The sequence below is a fragment of the Lepisma saccharinum genome, chromosome 15, assembly GCF_977018435.1.
Source record: "Lepisma saccharinum chromosome 15, izLepSacc3.1, whole genome shotgun sequence".
NCBI classification, from domain to species: Eukaryota; Metazoa; Arthropoda; class Insecta; order Zygentoma; family Lepismatidae; genus Lepisma; species Lepisma saccharinum.
Genome location: NC_139243.1, coordinates 25,887,811 through 25,904,759, shown reverse-complemented (window position 1 = coordinate 25,904,759; position 16,949 = coordinate 25,887,811). Strand labels below are relative to the sequence as shown.

The 16,949-nt window shown below is 37.3% G+C and overlaps 1 protein-coding gene across 3 annotated transcripts in view; it reads left to right on the top strand.

The window, feature by feature from the left end:
- Window positions 1–16,949, top strand: part of Mrtf (Myocardin-related transcription factor) — a 434,907-nt gene that overhangs the window by 410,500 nt on the left and 7,458 nt on the right. For all 3 annotated transcript variants that reach the window (XM_083136770.1, XM_083136769.1, XM_083136771.1), the window contains 6 exons: window positions 137–259; window positions 2,505–2,706; window positions 5,551–5,847; window positions 8,051–8,945; window positions 10,782–11,001; window positions 14,023–14,140. In XM_083136770.1, the coding sequence (XP_082992896.1) occupies window positions 137–259; window positions 2,505–2,706; window positions 5,551–5,847; window positions 8,051–8,945; window positions 10,782–11,001; window positions 14,023–14,140 (1,855 nt within the window). The remainder of the gene's footprint in view (window positions 1–136; window positions 260–2,504; window positions 2,707–5,550; window positions 5,848–8,050; window positions 8,946–10,781; window positions 11,002–14,022; window positions 14,141–16,949) is intronic.

Sequence of the window (16,949 nt, the reverse complement as noted above, 5' to 3'; positions counted from 1 at the left end):
TAATAATAATATCATCAGAATCCTTTTAAACAAAAGGTATTTTCTGAAGTGAAGCCCGAGGTCCAGTTAATCCATAAGTAGGTAATAGCAAACTGTTGCGGTACTATGTAAACCACAACTGCAATGTTTATTTCAGGGACCTCCAAACGCTCAAAAGAATCAGTCAATCAGTTCCCAGCCTGCAGTAGAGACATCGTATGAACTGTTACTGCAGCAACAACAATTGTTCCTTCAGTGGCAGTTGGAGTGGCAACATAAAGTAAGTTAAAATGTGCTAGTGGCGTTACCCCCACACCCCCTACATGCGTTCATGGTGTGGTGCTAAGCACATTTTTTTTAGTGTAGTAATTAACCTTATTGTGACCTTCATGACCATGGCCATTTATTTCGATTCTTAAGTCGCACTTGAGCATATTTGAGTGTTAACATGCTCTAGTCTTTAGTGTGCAAAACTCTAAACTGGTGGTGACTCAACATTATGAGGTCAATTGAGGAGCTAATTGAAATTTAAAAAATTAAAAAGTAGCAAGGTTCTAGTATAGAAAATCAGATAACATGAACAATGGGAATGAATGAGTTAAAATTTTTGGTGCCATTTTGCACTCTTCAATGTGTCCGTCCCCTTATCTAAAATGCTTATGTGCGAATGAAAAAAGGGGGTGTAAAAAGGTTAAAAGCTCAAGGTTTCAAAGTGACATACACAACAAAGCAATGGGATTTGATACACTGAACACACATGTTTGCACAGGACATACACAAAAAATCAGTAGGATTTGATACACTGAATACACATGTTTGCACAGGACATACACAACCTAGCAGTGGACTTGGATACGCTGAACGCACATGTTTGCACAGGACATCCACAACATGGCAATGGGATTTGATACACTGAACACACATGTTTGCACAGGACATACACAACCTAGCAATGGGATTTGATACACTGAACACACGTTTGCACAGGACATACACAACAAAGCAATGGGATTTGATACACTGAACACACACGTTTGCACAGGACATACACAACAAAGCAATGGGATTTGATACACTGAACACACATGTTTGCACTCTTCAGTGTGTCCGTCCCCTTATCTAAAATGCTTATGTGCGAATGAAAAAAGGGGGTGTAAAAAGGTTAAAAGCTCAAGGTTTCAAAGTGACATACACAACAAAGCAATGGGATTTGATACACTGAACACACATGTTTGCACAGGACATACACAAAAAAGCAGTAGGATTTGATACACTGAATACACATGTTTGCACAGGACATCCACAACATGGCAATGGGATTTGATGCACTGAACACACATGTTTGCACAGGACATACACAACCTAGCAATGGGATTTGATACACTGAACACACGTTTGCACAGGACATACACAACAAAGCAATGGGATTTGATACACTGAACACACACGTTTGCACAGGACATACACAACAAAGCAATGGGATTTGATACACTGAACACACATGTTTGCACTCTTCAGTGTGTCCGTCCCCTTATCTAAAATGCTTATGTGCGAATGAAAAAAGGGGGTGTAAAAAAGTTAAAAGCTCAAGGTTTCAAAGTGACATACACAACAAAGCAATGGGATTTGATACACTGAACACACATGTTTGCACAGGACATACACAACCTAGCAGTGGGATTTGATGCACTGAACACAAATGTTTGCACAGGACATACACAACAAAGCAATGGGATTTGATACACTGAACACACATGTTTGCACAGGACATACACAACCTAGCAATGGGATTACACAACCTAGCAATGGGATTTGATGCACTGAACACACATGTTTGCACAGGACATACACAACAAAGCAATGGGATTTGATACACTGAACACACATGTTTGCACAGGACATACACAACAAAACAATGGGATTTGATGCACTGAATACACATGTTTGCATAGGACATACACAACAAAGCAATGGGAAGGGGAAGCCAATACTGATGTCGATCTACAGATAAGTAGCAGAAAATCAGTTCATTTCAGATTTATTTGCCGATACTGCTTGATACTTTCTAGAAGACACATTACGCTTTTGCAGAGTTTTAATATCCTGTAAATTATCCAAAATGTGAAATTTTATTTCATTTTGCACTAGCATTGTGTGTCAAAAGTGAATTTGATAATTACATTATAACTACTTTGATATTCCAATTGTATCTCTTGAGAAATATTTTAAATCAAAGCTGGTAGATTGATGCAGTTTATTTACAATGGAATACATATATATTTTTACAAATATTCTGCACATGAATTTTAATTGTTACAATGTTCAAGTATCGACTTCAGTAGAAATCTGTAAGAGTATCGCTTTTGGTTCAAAATTGCATTAATTCAGACCCACTTTAGCATCAAAGGAAACTCAAGACACAAGTCACTGAAATAATACTAGTGTGTGTGCTGTATTTTTTTATAAATAAACAAAGTGCATCTCCTTTGTTTATGCATTACACTTATACATTTTTTTTATTCCAGTACCCACAGATAATCCTGCCTGCTGCACAAAAGCCCTCATCCACAGATGGAGGCAGTTCCTCTCTACCAAGCCTCATCACGGTGAGTGCAGCTATGCAAGGATCTCCGACTGCTGCTACCATTGTAACACAGCCAGTCAGCCAGGCTTCCATGTCGTTGCCAGAGGCAATTAGGAACCTCACAAAACTGGAGGACATGAAAGGTAAATGCTGGAATTTTTAATCAGAATTTGTAATTTGGATAGGGCAAAGTAATTTTATTCTACACTCTTTCCTTTTAATTCATGAACCTTATCACTCCTTTCCCCAGTATTATGTGACAGGTATAAGCAGCTAATGTTTATATAAATAACATGTGACTGGCACACGGTGACTACTCACCAGGAATTCCTTAAATTCTGGGAATTATGCGTGAAATATTGGCTCCGGGAATTATACGTGCATTCTGTGTGAATTTTTCTCCGTAGGCGTGAATAATTGCAACTTCTATTAATGCAAATTCCATTCAATCTATACTTCTTTATCAATACCCTGTGGCAAATTTTTACATTTTAGCTTTAATTTTTATAGAGGAAAGAAAAGAAAGCTGCGTGAAAAAAATATACCATTTTTTACAATTGAATTAAAACTTTTGAATACATTGTAATCACACATAACATACCTTTCATATTGGTATATCTCTGTGTATATGTGTGTGGGTGTGAGAGGCGGTAATACGTAAAGTTGAAATAGAGAAAACACGTGCTTGTACCCTTGATTTTTTGGAAATTTCACCTTGAAAACCAGGAATTATACTTGGATTTTATGATGATCCAGGAGTGGCCACACTGCTGGTAGCTAAATTCTGCTATTTTGTTTTTATTTTCTGACTACTATGATGTAATTCATATGGTCTGATTTTTCTTTCGATTTATGGTTTTTCAATGTAATGTTTTGGAAGAACACACTGTCCCATCATCAGATATTTATCTGCAGGCCAAACATCAAGCAAAATGAGAAAATTGTCCCACACCATGGCCTAAGGTGTCATGCTTTGGGCTCTGGCTATGGGACATGCACAGGTTCGAGTCTCCTGGGGGTAGGTGTAACAGTCCTTCCTGAGATTTTGGCCTGTGTGTGGGGCCGATGGCCACCCACCATCGTGAAAAAATTGGGGAGCTACGAATGAGTAGCGTAACCCAGTCATGGAAACCTACAACGACAACTTGTGGTTTGTCGTGACCACAGTCACCCTGAAACTGGTTGAATGATCTCCCACCAGATGGCAATGAGACTGGCAGTGGGTAGGTAGGCCTTATCCTCACGGGCTATTGCACCATGGGTTATTTATTTATTTAAACATGTTTGTTTTTTGATGTAACATTTTGGTAGAACACACAGTCACATCATCAGACATTTACTGTAGGCCAAACACCAAGAAAAATGAGAAAGAAATTACATGAGTATGATTTAGATATTACAAATTGAAGCCCCAAGAACTGGCTTGTTGGCTCATGTCATTGAGAAGATTATTTTTAGGGAAAGAGAAGTTTATGAAAGGTAACGGGAGGCAAAGATTTAAATGTGTGGCAGGCTCTATTCATGTTGGAAGAAATTAAATGAGGGTGGCCAATGATATTCTCTTTTTCACAAGTGGAGACTATACCACCTCCGAATATAAGAAATACAAACTGTTCCTCGTTTCACTGTTAATGCTTGTTGGGCTCCAAAAATGTAAAAGCTCATGTGCCAAAACATGTTGACAAGATTCATTGTATAACGGTTTTGTCTTTGTTAAATTTCTTCTAATGTTGTGATTTCAACATTGATCAAATTACAAATACGAGGGCTGTTTTTTTTTCAACCTCTGATGGACCATAAAAAAAAGACAAATGTAAGTAACAAAATGAATTTATTACCAAAAGTTATGTACATACCTGGTTACTTTTCGACATAATCGCCGTGAAGATTCAGGCATGATTCAGGCATTTGTCATATCGTGGAACTAGTTTTCCAATCCCCTCTGCAAAGAACTTTCCCACCAGTAATGTGAGATGGGCCTGAATGCTGTTTTGAAGTGCCTCATTGGTCTGGAAGCTTTGGCCTCCTCACCCGTTATGAAACTGAAGGTTTCTTGAAAGCAATTGTTACTGGATATGAGACCTGGATTCAGTACGTCACCCCAAAAACAAAACAACAGTCAAAACAATGAATGCACTCAAACTCACCAAACAAACCGACAAAGTTCAAACAAACCTTCAACAACAGGAGGGTTATGGCTACCGTTTTTTGGAACTAAAAAATGTGTGTTGCTTGTTGAGTTTATGGAACCGGTACTATGATAAATGCAGCTGTTTATTGTCAGACGAGCTTCAAAACAATGTTCAGACCCATCTCACATCACTTGTCAGAAAGTAACCAGGTATGTTCATAACTTTTGGTAATAAATTCATTTTGTTACTTACTTGTCTTTTATTTTATGGTCCATCGGAGGTTGAAAAAAAACGGCCTACGTATATGTTTGATGTGATCTCCCAAAATGTTAAAAATATGTTTCCTTATTGTAATAACTGCAAATGAAGAGAAAAATCTACAATGCACGTGATGCATACATACAAGAAGAATTACTCTTATTTTGTCAAGTAAATCTAAATACAGTTTACTTTTCATAAACAGAAGTATTTCAGTCACGTGGTAACATACATTACTTATGCAGTACTTATGCATTACTTATTACTTCCTTCATTCAAATATTGTACTTTTGCATCAGCCCATCTCTAAATAAAACTATGGACAGATGTGCAGGTCTTCCATTACTGGGCAATAAAACTGTCTTAACAACTAGGAGCTCCTATTCCAATTTTTCATGTTTGTAGTTGTGTAGAATACATAGAGAATGGAAATGTTTTCACAGTTCTTGTTAGGAAACCTGATGCTAATGAACCAAAAATTGAATGTGAATGTAAAATTAACTAAATTGGAAAGTTTTGATCGAGACTGGATTGATGTTGCCCAGTATAATGATTTCTTCCTCGCAACTTTTAAGAAACAATGTATGTTTTTTACAGTGAGTGACTTGAAAGCTGAACTGAAGCGTCGCAACTTGCCTGTGTCGGGGTCCAAACCGCAGCTAATTGAGCGATTGAAGCCATTTAGCGAATTGAATTCCAATGGACCATCCAGCGGTTCTCAGCAGTCAGCAACGCAGCAATCCAACCAACAGGATGTTATAGCAAGTGCGGCAAATCAAGCGTTAACAAACATAACAGCCATTCCAGTTAGTGTCAGCCAGGTCTTGGTTGATGCTAGTGGACAGGTATCCAGCAGTCACGGTCAGGCTGGCATAAATGAAGATCAGTTGTCTGGTAAGTTTCACGTTGGACAATTTGACACATATTAGTGCAACCGGTATGGTGTATAGGAACAGTCAATATAATAAAAATGAGACAAGATTCACTTCTGATTCACAGAGTAATGCAAAATATTGAAAAACGTATGTTTTCTTCATTGAAGGAAACGATGGCAAAATATGTACTGACTGATAGAAAAGAGAAATTCCTTCCTTACGATATTCCTGGCCAATGTCACTGTTTGTTAGATAGCATTGTATGTCACAATTTGCTGTTTTAATTTCACAAAAGAGCAGTGTGGGAATTAACGAAAGGTATGTCGGGGATTTCCCCCCACAAAAAAAATTAGCCTTGGCAAAAGAAAAATATTTTTATCCCCCTCAAAGAAAATGTAATGAAAAGCATGTACGAGTTAGTATATCATTTCTTAACTACGAGGGCTATCCAGAAAGTAACTCACGTTTTGGAATAAATACAAGACAATTGAAAGTAGACATTTTTTATTATATACATTTTGAAGTGACACTCTTACACTACTTTTCGACATAGTCGCCGTACAAGTTTAGGCACTTATCGTAGCGATGAACAAGCTTACAAAGTTCATTGTCATAAAAAGTTGGCGCCTGTAACTTCAACCATTTCTGCACACCAGCCTGAAGGTCTGCGTCGTCATCAAAGAGCTGCGTTGCTAGCCAGGTCTTCATGTGGGGAAAAAAGTGGTAGTCACTTGGTGCGAAATCCGGAATATATGGCAGATGGTTGAAAACCTGCCAATGAAAAGCCTGTAAAAGTTCCTGCGTCCGGTTGGCCGAGTGCAATTTTCACGAATCTTGTTATTGATTTTTGCGACCAGTTCATGCTCGGTCGTCCACTTCGGTCTTCATCGTGAGCGTTTGTGCTGCCATCTTTAAACATGAGCCACCAACACCTGTCACTCATCACATCTTTACCGTAAACTTCACACAGATGTCGATGAATGTCAATCGGTTTAGTGTCTTTCGCCAACAAAAATCGTATGACCGACCTCACTTCACAACTGGCGGGATTTTCAATTGGAGCACTCATGTTAACAATGTATTATGAACAGAGCAGAAGCGACATGAACTTCACACGTCCACAGCTGGATGCGCACTGAACGGGCAGAAGTCCCTGCACCAAATGGAGGCACTCGCCCTGTCCCTAGCGGCACCCCACCAAAACGTGAGTGACTTTCTGGATAGCCCTCGTATGTAACAAACACAATTGAAAAATCATTTATGTCCATTAATGATCCAGTAATCAAAGGATTTCCCTGCTGAAAAGTATGGAGCCTTGTGGATTAAACAAGGACACCATTCTGCAACTCACCAACCTCACCAAGCCAAGAAAACAGCCTACTGTTTTCCACTTACATTTTCATGGCATAGTTCTCATATTTTACATGTATTAAAGTGTTCACAAGAAACTTGTGGGTAGATTAGATGGGCGTTGAGTTTGAACTTGGGAGATATGGACTTGTAAGTTTGAACTTAGGCGATAGGAATTTGGTAGCAGTGCAAAAGAGGTTATTGACAAGTATAAATGAAAAGTTCTATTTTGTTCATTAATTTCATTGTAACAAAATGAAGAGAAAAATAAATTACAAATCAAAAAGCGGAAATTAATATCATATGCATGAATGATGTAAAATTATTATGATCCTTCTCTGAATGTTAGTAACAGTGGTTCTTTATTAATAAACATTGCAATTTAACACTAGCCATTGTCTAGTGCTTCTACTATTGTAATTGTGGTAGGTAAAAGTGGATGCACTAGACAACAGATAGTGTTCATAAACTTCATAAGATTACAATTTAAAGTAACAACATTAATAGAAGAAACTTATTAATATAGTGTGTATTTTGTTTGCCTAATAGTGATGCAATCAAATTTTACTGCATCAGTTGTTAATGATTTTAATAGAAACAATGGATTTCTTTTTCCACCAAAAAATAAGAAGAGTGTAATTATTAAGTTTATTCCCCACGAGTTGGTATATTCTGAGATCCTTTCAACATATTACAAGAAAGGAACCTGGCACTCAGTACAGATCAAAATTTTACCTCACTTCTGTTAATTTTTTTTAGGTATCGTTTAGCACTTTGTGGAAAAGTGTGAAAATATTATGCTGTGTAATGTATACAATTAGTTATCGTTATACAGTTGTAATTAATTGTACATACTTCCCGTTGTCTCATAGGCTATACTGTGGAAACACCTGTCTCACCACTGCAGACATCTGCAAATGACAGCTCAGGTGGTGTGGATGTCAATCAGGACATGATTTATTCGCACCCATCTCCCACAGGCTCAATTCACCACCACGGCCCGGGTTCAAGCCCCATGTCCCAGCCTTCACCTAGCCGACCAGCAAGCACGGCAGGAATGGACATGGACGTGGACTATGAAGGCGTAATGGACACTAGTGAATGTGTGACACCAGCCCCACCTCCAGTGACACCACCTTCGCATTCAATAATTCCCGTTGCCACTTTGATCCCTGCTTCCTCAACGCCCCCGTCGTCGCTGCAAAATTCCGGTCAGATTGTGCCGCTTCAGTTCGAGTTCGCTCAGCCGCAGACGGTGCAGGTTCAGCTGGTGAGCGAGGATATAATCCAGCAACAGCAAAGGAAGATCGAAGAGCTACAGCGTGAACTGCAAAAGTCGCAACTTCAGCTGCAGCAGATACGGCAGAAAGAGCAGCAGCAGCAGATGAATGCAGATTCGAAGCAGAATCAGAAGTTGATGCTTCAACAGCATCTGCAGCACAAGATTCAGCAGCAGCAACTGCAGGTGCAGCTTCAGCAGTTGCAGCAGCTTCAGTCGCTCCAGCAGCAACAGAGGCAACAGCAGCAGACTGCTCCTCAAGGACTCAGTGCCAAAGCGAGTTTGGCTGCCTTCCTGCAGAACAATCAGCAGAACCAGCTGGCTAATTCGGTTGCCATCAGTTTAATGCAGCAGGCATCTGGTGGAAACGTGAATAATAAGAATAATCAAAAGAACTGGTTAGGACAGCAGCAGATTGTTTTGAATCAAATCAATCTGCAGAAGCACCGATCCAGATCTGTGCCTAATGGAGTCACTGGACATCAACGGTGAGTGCATAGTACAGATTAATTTGTATTCTATTTGTCATTACTTCACCCATGCACATTTTGTTTTTAATGGAAACATAAAATTGAGCACGCTATATTGTTCCTTTTGGAGTTATTGAAAGGTCAAACTATATTTTCCTAACATATGTTGTGAAATGATGCAAAAATTAAATTCAAAATAAACTCTTAAACGTAAAACTTAGAGTTAACTTACCAATACATTATTTCCTGGAGTCTGAAGTATCATCTAAGCTATTGAAAATCATGGATTGTCTGTTAATTCCATACCAAAAGTGATATTGATAAATCAATATGAATGAAAATTAATACAGTGGAACCTCGTACATTTTTCAGGGGACCAAGGTGAAGAAACTTAAAATCGAGGAGAATTTTATAACATTTTGCCATGTTGAGACCATCAACATTGAATGTATAATGTGGGAAAATGTAAAATCGGGGTTTCACTGTATAAATATTATTTAATTGAAAAAAAATTGATACACCCAATTTTACATTTTTCGTTTCACACATTTTACTTTTTTCTGGTCCCAATTAAGTAAAATTGTGTACAATTTTCCCCAGATGAGTATTTTAGTCTCAGTCCCCTGGAAAACATACATATTCAATTTACACTGTGTATCAGTGCTGGTTTTTTAAATACACATCAAAGTATGTAGTTTGTTTTTCCAAGACAAATCAGCCTGTCCATGTAGTTACAATATCAATAACAAAGTGACTGAACATTACAGCTATTCAACACAATTCATATGATATTCTCAAGAAGAACACAAGGGTCCCAGGTTCGAATCCCACTCGGGCTTGGTTGTTTGTGAATATCCATTCATCATTTCATCACTCATCCCCATCTTCGCAAATTAGCCAAGAGGCACAAAACGCGAAGTAAAATAAACTAAATCCATCAATCTCAAGGAGAACAGAATATTTTTTCCCTCTTGAGATTAACACACATGAATTGTGTTTGATAATCATAAAGTTCAGTCACTATAAGTATAGTTGTATTTATTAAAAACTGAGATAAAATCACAAGATGTACCTAGTTTTGTCCTCTGTGTTGACCTCAATTCTTCTATGGATGTGATTAAATCATGGTTGAAATAGTTTAAAGAGGTTAAAAAATATAAAAACTTGATCTCCTAATCATGTCTCCGAAGTAATAAATCATTTCTTACAACTACCAGTCAACCTCCATGGCAGAGTGTTTAGCACAGCATGCTACAATACCAGGGGTCCAGGGTGCGAATCCCAGCCTAAGCATGGGTATTCTGTGTATGTGTACCTTCATCAATTTCGTCATGTCATTTTTCAAACTCATCTTTGTGATTAGCCAAAAGTGACAGAAAAGCAAAGTAAAATAAGCCAAATCGATGAATCGGTTACAGCTACCTAGTTCGATCTGATAGCTTGGAAGAAGAAACAAGGTACATCTTGTTATGTTTTTAATACATTGACAACACGTGGAATGAAATACTATCTATACAGTTGTGTTGTTATTGTGTACATGGAAGCATGGCATTACATGCAGTTTTAATCAGATTTGTGAAAATATAAAATAGTCCATGCTCCTGAATTTGAATAGAGTTAAGGTAACATCAGACTGCATAGATGCCAGAAATAGCGACATGACAGATTTAGGTAGTTGCCAACCTAACAACCATGGTATCATTTTGCAACTCATCACTTGTAGGAATTTAAAAATAGTGCCATTGAGTTACTACTTTAGGATTAAGTGAAATATAATTTAAAATGTTGATGGAGCACTGACATGCAATTTATATTTGCCCATTGAAGTCTCATTCTCTCATTATACCATTGAAGGACATCATCCTTGCCAAATTTTTATGGCTCATTTGGACAACAGCAGCAGCAACAACAACAACAACAACAACAACAACAGCAGCAGCAGCAGCAGCAATCGCAACAGCACCAACAGCATAATGATAAAAGCAATGCAAACCAAGGCAATGAGACTCAGTTTCTCATTACAAAGCCTCCACCCCAGTATGAGGAAGCAACCAAACAGCTTAAATTGAAACAGGTAAGTCGGATATTTTTTTTATATTTCTCAGTGTAACATTGCAAGTAACCTCAATTCCTTGCAGTGGTGTATTCTGAAAATTTGACCTGGTTTACCACAAGAATTCTTATTTATTGTGTATATATTTATTTATGGATGGAACCTATTAGTCGGTACTTTATTGGTAACGGCCAATATAAGTGTATCAATATATTTATTAAATATCTTATAATATAGTGCAATATTCTGCCATTTTGCTGCAATTTTTATGGATAATTTTCGTGCCCTTATTTTAAAAGAAGTAAATGTCGAAATATGCAATTTCTTTTGCACTGCAGTAACCTCGAAACACACATTTATTAAGGAGGTCAATGAATTATTCAGGTTCTTCAAGGACCATTTGGAATTCTATATCAGATCAGTAGAATATCGGTTAATTTTATATCGGTACTTTATTGGTATCAGCGAAAATTTCATATTGGCCCATCTCTATAATTTATTATATATTAATTAGATATAATAGAAATAAAACATCAATACAGACATGCAAGTAAAACAAAAAAAGAAGACTGATAATGTCAAACTTTCCATTAATTTCAAAAAAGTTCATTTACCAATGGTTAGAGGCACATATTTTTGGTAAATAAAAGAGCAACATTTCGGTACAAAAACAGAGTCAATTTCTGGTTCAAAAGCGGTAAATAAAATAAAATTTCGCAGTTATAGCGGTGAAAAAGCAGTATATAAAATGACATTTTGGTTTTAAAAATATGAATATAATCCAAAATTTGGTTTAAAAACTGCACTTACTACACAAAATAAACATATCCCTTATAATAGCACATTTATGGTGGGAAAATGCACCTCACACCTTTCAGAAACATGAAAAATTAACATTACAGTGTGTTATTTCACATTTCGTGTTTTCGTCAAAAACTAAATATGCATACCTCTACCAATGGTATACCAGGTTGTAACGATAAAACTGGATTTTGCGTCGTTTCTAGGAGGGAAACAATTCCTTTAAGGTTTTATTAATACTCTCAAGTTACGTATCCAATAAAAATTACATTTATTAAAGAATAACCTTTAGTGAACAATTATAAAATTTAAGGTGAAAGGCCACTGAGTTCCCGCTTGTCCTTGGTTTATAAAAGTCAACTTAATACGAGGATTAAAGCGGCACTTTGGATTGTATTGAAAAAAACAAGATAAATTTCTGTAGCTACACACTCTTATAATAATTGAGTTTAAAATAATTACTGAATATTACTACATTTACTTACATGACCAAAGGCTAGCCTGTTTTGAGATCTCTACCTTTTTTCCGAATAGCGCTTTTCATTCACCCTTTTGTAACAACTACTTTAATCGCTGAATACGAGAGCTCTCTTTATTATCAAAGTAATCACGTCTCACTTTAGCACTAAGTTTTTCACTTCACTTTCCTTTCTGCGAACTCGGATCCAATTAGAAGAAAACTCTCTGGAACAGCTGACAAAGTCCTTTCAAGATGATCATGTCATCATCTCAGACCCATGCTTCTGGGCACACGTTTCCATCTTCCTTACTGCAGCTTCCGGGCCAACCAACTTAGACCCTACAGTTTTCGTGCATATCGAAAACTAACAACGCACAGTCACCGATTCAGAGTTTTGACTTCTTCTTAACGTGATTGCGAACTACCGTTCAGTCGACAAGACTACATTTTCAGTCTTAACACGACGAAAACTGCGCGGCCTTCTGAAGGCTTCCCACGCTTTCTCGCTACACTTCTTAGCGCCAAAAGTAACTGCCGCGGCTGTTTCCCACGAGACATAGTCCACTTTTAGGAGGTGTGTGTATAGTTCTTTTCGTAATTCTTTTCGGACATCTCAACAATCTGTTACAAGGTAACATGGGAGAATACGCCATTGATTCCTTGCTCCAATATCAAAGAGTTCGGCCGTAGTTAAAATTCACTATTTTGTAAGACCCGCAAGATATAGAGCATTCATTTAGCATTGCCTAAGTATAGGCTGTAAAGTTACAAATCATAATTTATTGAGCATGATACCCTTACAGGGTAACAGGAATTCCAGGAATTCGGCGTGAATTATTGGTTCTCGGAATTATACGTAAATTATGCATGAATTTTTCTCCATAATCGTGAAAAATTGCAACTTTTATTAATCCAAATCCCATTGGATTTATACATGCTTAATAATGCCCTGAGGCAAGATTTTCACAGTTTAGCTTTTATTTCTCTTGAGGAAGGAAGAGAAAGCTGCTAGGAATATAAAACAGAATTCTCTCTATTCGTTTACTTTGTTGATTGATTGATTTGGTGTTTTAAGTCCACTTTATGCATAGTAAGGCTAATCGGGACTGGACCTATAGTTTAAAGTGGGATCCGAACCACTATGTGCCTCCACCGGGTTCGAACCTGGGACCCCTTGATTACAAGGTAATGACACTACCACTGTGCCATCAGGGAGGCCCCCCGTTTACTTTGTTAGTGCCCTTTAGAGAATAATCTATATGACAGACGGAAAAAATATTGCAGGATAAGAAATCTTGAAGCTGATTAGGTAAATTTGAGTTCAAAATTCTTATAGAAGTAACAATTTTTCGTAGATTAATATATCCCGTAACATTTGTGACTTGTGTTTCTTGATGTATTTCGAGTCCCAGTATGTGAAGTGGCAAATGTAAACTGTGCACCCTAAATTAAATATTTTAAATATATATTTTGTTTAATTGAATTGAATTTGGATACATTGGAATAGCTCAGTCCTTAATACATTTGTGTGGGTGGTGAGAGGTGGTAATACTTAAGGTTGAAATAGAGAAAACATCTCCTTGTACCCTTATTTTTTGGAAAGATATTTCGTTGAAAACTGGGTATTTTGCTTGAATTTTAGCGTGGCCACACTGTCTTACAAAATTTAGCAATGGGGCAGATTAACATTGGTTAAGATTTAATATGGGACTGTCCATAATACTATTTTTTCTGAGATGTATGTTTGAAAGCAATCACAGACAGATTTTAATTGTTTACAGGAAATTCCTAACACGTGCATGGTGTCCAATAATAATTCTTCAAGAAGTAGTACAAAACAAAAGAATGTCAAAAGTCAAATAGTTGATGATGTTCTAGAAATCCTAATCAAGAATGGAGGTAAGTTATATTTATTGATGAAGGAATTCACACTACATTATATTATGTACATTTATATTTCAAGTAAATGCATGAATTGCATTGTTAGTAATGCATTGACAAGCACTTTGAGTCAATATGTTCTACCAGAGGCATAGAAATATATCTTAATCAGGGTCACCCACATGTATATAATTACCATGAAGTAGTGGATTCCAAATAAAATCACCACAAGTGACACGACACACATTGACACAATAGTATAGTTCTTGCCACACTCACATCTGCATGGACCTGTTGACAGTGTCTGTCGCTGTGATGATGTGCTTTTAGGACCTTCATACTTGTATGTGAGGTTGTAAACGCTGACAGATGTTGAGATAAAACTTTGAAATGTCATATGGAAGAAAACCCACCCACCCAGGACTGCCCCCCCGACTCCAAAGTTAAGTATGGAAGCTGGCTGACATGTTTTGTCAAATAAGTGTACGAATTTAAAATTCATGCCAAAAGGCCTCGGCAAAACCGAAAAAATGTTATAACTCGTAGACTATTTGACCAATCTACTTCGGGTAACTTTTGTTTTGCAGCTAAAACATCAGGGCATGCAACCGTGCAGAAATCAAAACACCAAAGCCAATAAGAGGAGTTCGGTGAGCCGTGGCCCCTAACTTTCAATGAAAAAATCATAAAAATGGGGAGTTTGCCCCTCTTTCCCTGCTTATTTTCAAAGAATGGTCCTTTCTCAACCGAATAAAAGTCATTTCATGTTCCTGGGTTCATTACATTATAGAATATTTGAAAATACTCCCCATATTTATGATTTTTTTGATTGAAAGTTGGGGCTTCATCCCACCCAACCTCTCTTATTGGCTTTGGCAGTTTGATTTCTGCATGGTTGCATGCCCTGATGTACTAGCTGCAAAACAAAAATTACCCGAAGTAGATTGGTCAAATCAAATAGTCTACGAGTTATAACATTTTTTGTCAAATAAGTGTACGAATTTAAAATTCGCGCCAAAAGGCCTCGGCGAAACCGAAAAAATGTTATAACTCGTAGACTATTTGACCAATCTACTTCGGGTAACTTTTGTTTTGCAGCTAAAACATCAGGGCATGCAACCGTGCAGGAATCAAAACTCCAAATTCAATAAGAAGGGTTTGGTTGGCTGTGGCCCCAACTTTCAATGAAAAAATCATAAAAATGGGGAGTTTGCCTCTCTTTCCCCGCTATTTTGGGAAGGGGAGGCAAACTTTAGCCTTATTTTCAAAGAATGGTCCTTCTCAAACGAATGAAAGTAATTTTTATGTTCCTGGGTGCATTACATTATCAAATATGTGAAAAAACTCCCCATTTTTATGATTTGTTTCATTGAAAGTTGGGGGCCGTGGCCCACCCAACCCCTCTTATTGGCTTCGGCGTTTTGATTCCTACACGGTTGCATGCCCTGATGTTCTAGCTGCAAAACAGAAGTTACCCGAAGTAGATTGCTCAAATAGTCTCAGAGATATAACGTTTTTCTGAAATAAGTAAAAAATTTAAAATCCTGGGCAAAGGTGGCGGCCAGTGAGGGGTTACTTTCGAAAACCCGCTCAGACTTCTAGAGGTTAATTCAATCTTCATAGTCGCAGTACAGTAAAATGTTCCCAGATTTTGCGTTTGTGGTCCCTTGAAAAACATAAAATTGTGGATCCACTGTGCACAGGATCTATATATGAAATAAAACATACCATATACTTTACATATCACACAACTTGATATCAATAGGCAATTAAACAGTGTATTTTTTTTTTACACGTCAGTGAATTTTAACCATGCTTCTGTCATGAGTATGAAGGAATTGTTATTTCAATCTTATTGAAATAACAACTAATGTGATTAAGTGAATTACAGTTAGCATTTATAGCTTGTGAAACTGCTTCTTTTCCAAAAATAAATATAAATTACAAAAATACATAACTTTATCATGAATTTTTGCATTATTTAAAATTCCAGTCACATAATATACAAAAAAAAAAAATGAATACATATGGTTAACCTTTAGAGGATGATCAGTAAACCCATCCTACCAGCACATTTATTCCATAAAGGATAAGTAGTTTACCTGTCATACCACCTTCCTGTGGCAGGAATTACTGCATCTTCAAAACTGCACACAATATTTCAGTTCTGTCTTTTTTTTATGTATGTGAATATTAAGGCTGAGCCGATGCCGATGTATCAGTGATATTAGTATCAGAAAGTAATGGTTGGCTTTTATTTACCAATAATAGCCAATACTTTTCCGGCATTTGGATTATTTGCAGGGTCTGGAAAAATATCGCTCAAAACTTTCTAGCAGTCTAATTCTCCTAGAAGTTATGCAAAATTCAGACCTTCCTTTGATTTTGCAGCAACATTATGGAAAGAAAGAAAGAAAAAATGCATTTTGTGATTACAATCCATCACAAAAAAATAGCACCACTGCGTTTGTGCTCTGCTATGAATTATGTGATCTTCCAGCAACAGGACAATATAGAAAACACTTTATTTTGTTCTGAGCCTGTAAATCGGACCAGAGCAAGGGTGGAGCCATGGTTGCATACACAGTGGATAAAAATTATGATTATTATTAAATCGTCCTCCTCCGTGGCCTTGCGGTGTAAGGTGTTGTGCTTTGGACTCCGACTGCGGGATGGCCTGGGTTAAGTGTCTAGGTTTTCATCCTGTGTATATGACCAGCAAACCACCATCGTGAGGAAATTGGGAAACTAAGAGAGAGTAGCATAACCCGGTCTCGGATATATCCTATAACGGCTGACGGTTCGACATGCTGATCCCACATCACCC